Here is an 8,203-nt window from a genome sequence, read left to right as displayed (position 1 = left end):
CCTTTGTCGTGCAATAGATTACGCCCGGTGGGAAGGGATTCAAAACCCTAGCGCCATGATCTACGACGTCAACTCCCCTCTGTTCCGCTCCTTCCTAAGCCAAAAAGGAGGCAGCGCCGCCGACAAGCGGTAACGATACTCCTCTTCTTCTCTGCATACCCGTGTCGCTGCTTTGCCACTTCGACGAACACTGTTGATCGATGTATGAAAGATGAAAGGTTCTTTTTCCCCAGAAGATCCAATCTTTTGCGGGCTGAATAATCTTGGATGTGTGTGTGTAGTGGTACAGTGGTAGTCGATACTAGTTAGAGGCTTTTATTCGATTTGGTTTATGATTTGTGAAGGGTAGAAACATGTTATTGCGTGAGGTACCTCTTGGGATTTATGTTCCTGAAGTGATGGGTTGTGTTCCTCAAGAACTGAACGAAGGCAATGGATTCACCCAACCTACAAGTCTTAGCAAAAGTTCCAATTTAATTCGTTTGAATTAGCAATAACTTGAACTTGTCTTCTTTTTCTTGAGGAAAAAAGAATAAGAATGTACCAGTGAATGACTGAGCAGGGCGCAAATGCTGTACTATCTCTGTATTTGAGAGGAACCTTTGCATTATAGATTAATAGTATAGCTTAAGGCTAAAGCTCAACTGAACTATAAGCACTTGTTGATCTATTTTCAGAATAACAGTTAATAAAAACTGCGAGCTAGAAACACAGAATAAACACTTACAGGGGACAGAGTGGTACCTTTTTTAATTTGTTCTTCCGTAGATGAACTTCTTTTGCTGATATGGTTTTCTGACTATCAGCATACGGGCACCTTTTCACTTCAAAATTTATAATTCCAGGTCAATCTTCAACTTTGCTTTTCCTCTATTCTTTACTTTTTTATCCTTTTAGTTGATTATGAAAATATTAAAAAATAATTTCTTAATGACTTTCAATTCTCCATGAAAGCTTACCACATATATGTGGGGCTAGCTTTAAATTGTATGAACTATGATACGTCAAATCCAAAATTATTGTGTTGATTATTTATCCATTACAAAACTTGATGACAAATTGTGAGAGTCAATCTAGGAAAACTTCAGCCAAGTTATAGACTTCCAAAAATGAGAAATTGCTCATTGGGACATGAATTTCAAGTACTTGCAAATAAGAACCCTGAGGCCTTTTGCTATTGCAGAATTAAAAAGTAAATAAGTTGCATTTGACTCTATATTTTCATCACTTGGGCGTACAATTGTAGTTCTAGTTACTCGAGGCAATGTACTTTAAGATTAGTTTTATTTGTATATATTTCCTTTCAACCATCCATTATATTGGATGGTAAAGCATCTCTTTGACCTTTCAGGAGGCTTGGGATTTTTCTTTCATGAAGTTGCACATTTTCCTGTCATGGAACTACGAACTTGAATAAATTTAGTGAGTCTTGTATCCGACTTGTGGTCTACAATAACATTGTGGCCTTGTGGCTTATATTGAGGGTCTAGTTTCCCTTCTCAAAAAATAGAATATCCTTGTACTCTTAGTACTTCCCCTTGTCTTTGTTGTGATACACTTGGTTGAAAACCAATGAATAAGAATTGGACAAACAAGTCCCTTGTTTGAATACTATTGGTGTCAGTCCTCTTCTTTAAATCAATTTTCATCATCCAGTTCCTATGTAACATCTATTATAATGAAACACTAGTCACATATAATTTGGCATTTTAACTTTTCCTCCTATTCCCTTTTCTTAATTTTAATATTTTTTCCTTGACCATTAAACTCTTGCTTGCTCTTCGTTTTTGGTCATCTACTGTTGGTTAGTAGTAACATAGAGAATTATCTGATTAATGTTTGTTTTCTTTGGTGCGTCTTCTGTGTAATTTGATTTAGTTTCCAGTCTCTTCCATCTACTTATTCTGTGCTCATTTTGTTATGCAAATGCCATTGTGTATCTGCATGAGTTGCTGAATATTTATATGTACTTTTATTTGCTGTGATTGATGTGTGGTCCATTACTGGATTGGTGATGTATGAACTGATATCATCATATTGTTACTGAAGTTCTTTAGTTTAGTAACTGATATTTACCAGTTTTTTCCTTGCGTATTTGTGCATTATACTCTATTCTATGTAGTCATGTCTCAAAGATCATACCTCTTGGAATCATTCTGGTGTCCCGTATTAAGTAATTTCAAAATGGATTGAACTTACAGACACAGATATCAAAATATTGTTCCAAAATTGTCCAGTCCGACATTTTATTATTCTGTTTTATATTTTAGTTCTCTTTTACTACAAAATATAGTGCTGTGAGCACACTGCACTTGTCAAATGATGTAATGATGCAGTAAGAGGATCATTGCATCCCTATTCCCTATATTATTTACTAAATGCCTAGCTGAAAGTTCAGCTTCACTTCTAAAAATAACTGGGCATACAGTCAGCAAGCTTCACTATTAGAATTTTTTTTCCTGGAGATTTTTGTATCATTTAAGGATATACAGAGAGAGATAGAGAATTAATTATTCAGTTTTGCTAATAAAAATATTGAGTATACTGCTCGTCCATCTGCTTTTTATGAATCGGTATGAAATATATGCAAGTTGATATAATTATGACATATATATGAAATGATGACTAATAAAGAGTAAAACTTAAGGAAAAAATGCATGCATTATTTGGGAAGGAAGTTATCTTTTCATGAGCCAGACAGTTATTTCCATTGGTGTTGCTTCTATAATTTGAAAGTGGCAGTATTTGATTTGAAGTGCTTTCCTGTTGAGTGTCGAAGTGTCATCTATATTATTTGAATTTTATGTGAAAGGATGAAAAAAATGAAATGTACATCTATTTTATGGAAGTCTTATATTATAAGATACAAGGGAAATAAATCTCCATTGGGGAAAGCCTCTGACTGCATCTAGGGGTAAGGAGACCCTCTGAATTCAATGCAAGACCTAGTTGATATCGCTGTCATGGCCATAAAATTACAAGTTTTCTTCAGTAAAAGAGGTACTACCACTAGTGGTACTTTAGTTTATGAGAAGGGTTCATAACAGAATAGCTTATACTTGGTGGCATCACAGTCTTAGATGAAAAGAGAAACTCACAAAGAGAAATATACATATCCCTAGCTGTCTCCTTTTGTAGCTCGCACGATGTTGATATCGCTGTCATGGCCATAAAATTACAAGTTTTCTTCAGTAAAAGAGGTATTACCACTAGTGGTACTTTAGTTTATGAGAAGGGTTCATAACAGAATAGCTTATACTTGGTGGCATCACAGTCTTAGATGAAAAGAGAAACTCACAAGGAGAAATATACATATGCCTAGCTGTCTCCTTTTGTAGCTCGCACGATGTTGCTATCTATATAGAGTTTCTTATGTATTTCTTGGATGGGATTTTGGATCAGAAGTACTTCCAATTGGAAGTGCTTTTAACTGGAAATACTTCCGAGTTGTCGGATGTTGTTTATGTATCACACAGCTCCATTATTCCCTGAAGTTGTGGAGAAGATAGCATAAAAAGACAATTCTTTTTTGGTAATTTAATAAATGCTGCCATAGCACTTCTTTTGTTTCAGATCGCATTATCATACCACTGTCTTGTAAGATTTTTGTAATGGAAAATAAAACTGAGACATGCTCTATGTTTCTCTATGCAAGTATTGGTAATTGCATATTTCATGTAGACCCCATTAGATCGATTTGTGTCTTGTAACATTTCCAATGGATTCTTTCTGCACAATTAAGTTTTTCTCAAAAATCTTTATGATTGGCTAATAAAAGACTGTTGTCTGTCAAATGTCCTTAATTCTCTCCAAATGATGGAACCCTTTGTGCCTCTATAGGAAATCTGAGGAGCAGAAACCCAAGGCGAGCGAGAACAAGCCTGCGATGACAGAATGATATGATCTGCGATGAGTTGCGTGACAAAGATGGACTTTGAAATGCACATCTGAATAGTGATTTCATCTACTTCTAGACTTGCAACTGCTTTCGGAATGCTTCGATCTTTGGTGTGATAATTTTTTTTTTTTCCGAATTCCTTTTCAAAGAAAAATTGTATGCATGTATGGAATAGCTTTCTATTTCTTTTTGATTTCCATAGGTTTCCTTAGTACAGTCTTGCCATCTTAGAACCTTTCTCATTTTATCGAAGCTATACCTAATTGCTCACTAAAGAAAATATGTATTATCCTATCTTTTCTAAGAATTTGACAAAGATGTGTTTATATCCTACAATCAAAATTTGTCTCGCGACAATAATTAACAACAACAAGTCATAATGTTTCAACTCTAAAAGTGCTTAATATCTATGCTCATAAGATTTGGTATAATTTATGTTATCCAACACAATAATTCATTTTCTCATTCAGACTTATGGTGGACATTATTGGTGTTATGAAATTTGTCAGAATGGATCAAATTGACAAAAAAAAAAAAAAATCAAATGATCCAAATCCAAATCAATACATGATGAATATTGCATGGTATACTGATTGTTTTCCAATCTTTGATTCTTCTAATACATGTGATTGGATTATTAGTATATTGTAGCACTAAATTATCATTTCCTAAAAACAAAAACAAATCATTCAGATTCATGTAACAGCAACAAAAAGAGAAAAGCTTTGATGAAATGGGACTAAACATTGTAGGATTAAATCTACACCCTCATGCCATGCAAAACCTTCCAAGCTTTCCTTACACTGCCGCAGCCAAACCAAGGGAGCTGCACCTCTTCTTCGGTGATGACACCAATGCATCCCTTCAAACAAATGCCCTCTCTGTCTGTACATTCTTCCATCTCACCAAAGCAATACTTCCTTAATATACTATACGCATCGTCGACCATAATATCCCACCAATTTCCCCACCCTTTCTCCTTATTCCACGTCCCTCACCGAAACACCTCTCGGATGTCGCCACGTTGTCCGGTAGAAAAGTTGGGTTGGCTACATGAAGTGCACTCGATGTTCTCACTGTACCTGCGCAAGTAATGATCACGTAAAAGAAGCCATCTCATGTTGTATTTATTACATGTAGCCAACAGCAGTCCATCGATATGGTTGATTCTGTGCGGCAAAGTAGCCACACGACCACAGATGGACGGGAGAAGTCCTGCTGCGATGGAGACGGAAGAAGAGGAGGCCACGCCGGAGCTGATGCAAACAGCAGAGCTGGTGGAGGAGGCCATGAGCGACGAGATGAGGAGCTTGGCGGCGCGCATGCGCGAGGAGGAGGAGGAGGATGCAGTGGTGGCAGCGGAGGATGAGATACTGGCGCAGATTGAAAAGCTGGTGAAGGTCATAACACAGGTGAAAGAACAGATGGCAGTTGGGTCGCAAGAACAGGAGGCGGAGAAGAGGAAGGGGAAGAGGAAGTTGGAGGTGGAGGCAACGTGGACTGTGATCCCGGTAGAGGAGAAGGAGACAGTGGAGGGGAACAAGAAGATCGAAGGGGGGATCGTTAAGGTGGAGGCGGTGATCGCGCCGGCGTGGCTGCCACCGGAATGGCTGGTGATAACCAGACGGAGGAAGTCGGGAAGGAGCAAAGGAAACAAAGACAAGGTTTGGTGCTTCTCAATCATTCTCGTGCATTCTTCGTCTTCACCAAATGTTCTTCTCGTGCATGCTCAACACATACATTCTTCTTCCTTTTCTTGATCAAAGGTTTCCCATATTATGACGAAGTATTATTAATTCCTTTTTCTAAATAATACATAATTTTCTTTTCCTTTCCTTTTGAAATAAACAAAAGAAAAATTGAACTAATGCATTACTTCTTCTTTTCTTACTAATGTCTTCCTCTTCTCACTAACATCTCTTTTCTCCCTTTTTTTTTCTCTTAATATCTTTCTTCAACATGCTTGACAAATTGCTCATTTTGGGAGTTGGCCTCTATTTTCTGCCTCTTATCTACATCTATATTTGAGAGGGGAGAATATATATATATATATATATATATATATATATATATATATATATATATATATATATATATATATATATATATATATATATATATATACATTCACAACTTCTTTGGCACAAAAAGTCAACCCTCCCAAAAGTCAACTTCATTTGAAAAATGTTTCAAAGTTAAAAAAACTCACACACATACACTGAAACACATTATATTATTTCTTGAAACATCAAATTAGGAAGATCATACAAAGATTATATGCATGCTTGTCTTCATTTAAGAATCTAGTTTGCTTAATTTTCCTTACATGGACTACAACATGGATTTAAAATATTATTCTTTTTTGTTTTGTAGTACTACTATTCGCCCATCACTATGAGGAGATTTAGGTCGCGAATCGAAGTCGAAAGCTATATTTCGATGAAATCATCAACCATAGCTCAAAAGAAGGTATGACTCAATCAAATGTTTACAGTTTTGCTTTTCTTATTTTTGTGACTCATTTCTATGAACAATTCAGGAAGATGAGAATCCACCATGCAAATCTGAAGGTTCGGGAAATCTTCACAATACTCCATTGATCCAACAAGTTGGTGACTGGTCATCGGGCAGCACATCCACGGAAGGTATGAGAAGAATAAAGCTAAATTCGCGCACACATCATATTGTTTGTGTTATGTTGTTAGCTTAATTTGATCCCCATGAACTGAGATATTATATATCCAATGCTTAAGAATCAACCTTACTTTGCATGTCTTCTATCGTACCAAACTTCTCTCTCGTTTAGACATATCTCATAATTTTGAGAGGAAGATAAATTTTTTTCAGCTCCAAGTGATCTTTTTATAGTCCTTCCTATATGATATCATATGCATCTCAACACAAGCGGCAATAGAGAAAACCTACCTCTACATGCAATCAAAACATTGATATTGTTGGGAGTGGGTCTGAAGAACTCTTTCTTTCTAAAAAAGATATGATCAAAGAGGCTAATGATGCATCGGCTCCACTTTGATTATTGAGCTTGGAAAGTTAATAAAGAGACATATGTTATACATTATCATTGAGCACAGAGAAATGATTAAAGAGTAGACAGAGATGGTGAAGAAAATAAGTGCCATCTACTTTGAGCATCACTGGTTTGAAGTCTCCTTTTTCTTTCAGCTACCAAAAAGATGATTTTTTTGAGATAACAAAAAGTTTAATTTAATGTTAGAGCAGATTAAAACCAATAACCATCAAATTACTGATCAAATCACACATAGGAACATACAAAATAATAGGCTTTGTGACAATTTCATGCATGCATTTCCTACTATTTGGCGCTTCCTAATGTCATCTTCTTTGATGCGAGTTCGTTTGACAGATGACAACTCCACATCGGCTAAAAGGCTTCGTGTGTCGTCGGAACCGAGCACAGTGTCTTCTGACTCCGAGACGACAGTATCACAATAGAGACCCAAGCAATGGTAGAAAGAGGCTGCGTTTCATGATCTGATGTTGGTTGTTCATGTCGATTTTGTGGCAGAGTAAACGACCGGCGATTCTTTCTTCTCTCTCTCTCTCTCTCTCTCTCTCTCTCTCTACATCTCTGTATTTATGGCAAAGTGGAGATCAATCGATGTAGTTCTTCTTCGTCTTACAGTTGATCAATGAAATTAAGCAGGGTTTGGTCCTCCACTTGTTTTGGGATTTTTGCTGCACGTATGGTTCTACTTCAATCTTTGATCTGCATCTTTGCTTTTCTGCTTCGAGTGGCCAATTCTCAATCTTGTGGAAGCACAAAAGAAACTTGTGGTTAACAATCCAAACCACCAAACAGATATATCCTTGATCATTTGCTGGATCCTGCAGTAGATCTTGTGGTGATGCTTATGATCCAAAGAGAGATCAGCTCAATCTAATCCGAAGAGTACCAAATCCTATTCGACTCCATCATGTGAACCCCCAAGATTTAGAAGCAGGCGGAAGAGTGAGCTCCATCCACAGGTGGATCCGTCCTCCAACTTGCAGTGCACCACTATTTTAGTGCCATAAATTGCTTGGCCCTCACTCTTTCAGCAGTGGTTAGGGGAAGAAAAAGGAATCGAAAGAGGAGGAGGAGTAGCTTCTCTATTATATTTGTATCTCGGTCATTCAGTGAAATGAGGACTGTAGAAGACAGGCCAAGAAACACCAGTCGGTAGGTAGGAGAAAGAGAGTAGTGCCCCAATATTGACATGGTGGGCTCAGAATGGCCTACAAATTTAGCTGCATGGTAGGTGACAAACCATCCAATCCTTCACG

At 37.0% G+C, this 8,203-nt stretch overlaps 1 protein-coding gene across 1 annotated transcript; it reads left to right on the top strand.

Moving 5' to 3' along the window:
* On the top strand, positions 1–4,109 carry LOC135679836 (wound-induced basic protein-like). The gene is made up of 2 exons (XM_065193823.1): positions 1–129; positions 3,841–4,109. Exons 1-2 carry the CDS (start codon positions 56–58, stop codon positions 3,896–3,898), a joined length of 132 nt encoding a protein of 43 aa, XP_065049895.1. The 5' UTR covers positions 1–55; the 3' UTR covers positions 3,899–4,109.
* The last annotated feature ends 4,094 nt before the right edge of the window (positions 4,110–8,203 follow it).

The sequence above is a fragment of the Musa acuminata genome, chromosome BXJ1-7, assembly GCF_036884655.1.
Source record: "Musa acuminata AAA Group cultivar baxijiao chromosome BXJ1-7, Cavendish_Baxijiao_AAA, whole genome shotgun sequence".
In the NCBI taxonomy this organism is placed as follows: Eukaryota; Viridiplantae; Streptophyta; class Magnoliopsida; order Zingiberales; family Musaceae; genus Musa; species Musa acuminata.
The sequence above is the reverse complement of the archived record's forward strand: the minus strand, read 5'-3'. Positions and strand labels throughout refer to the sequence as shown.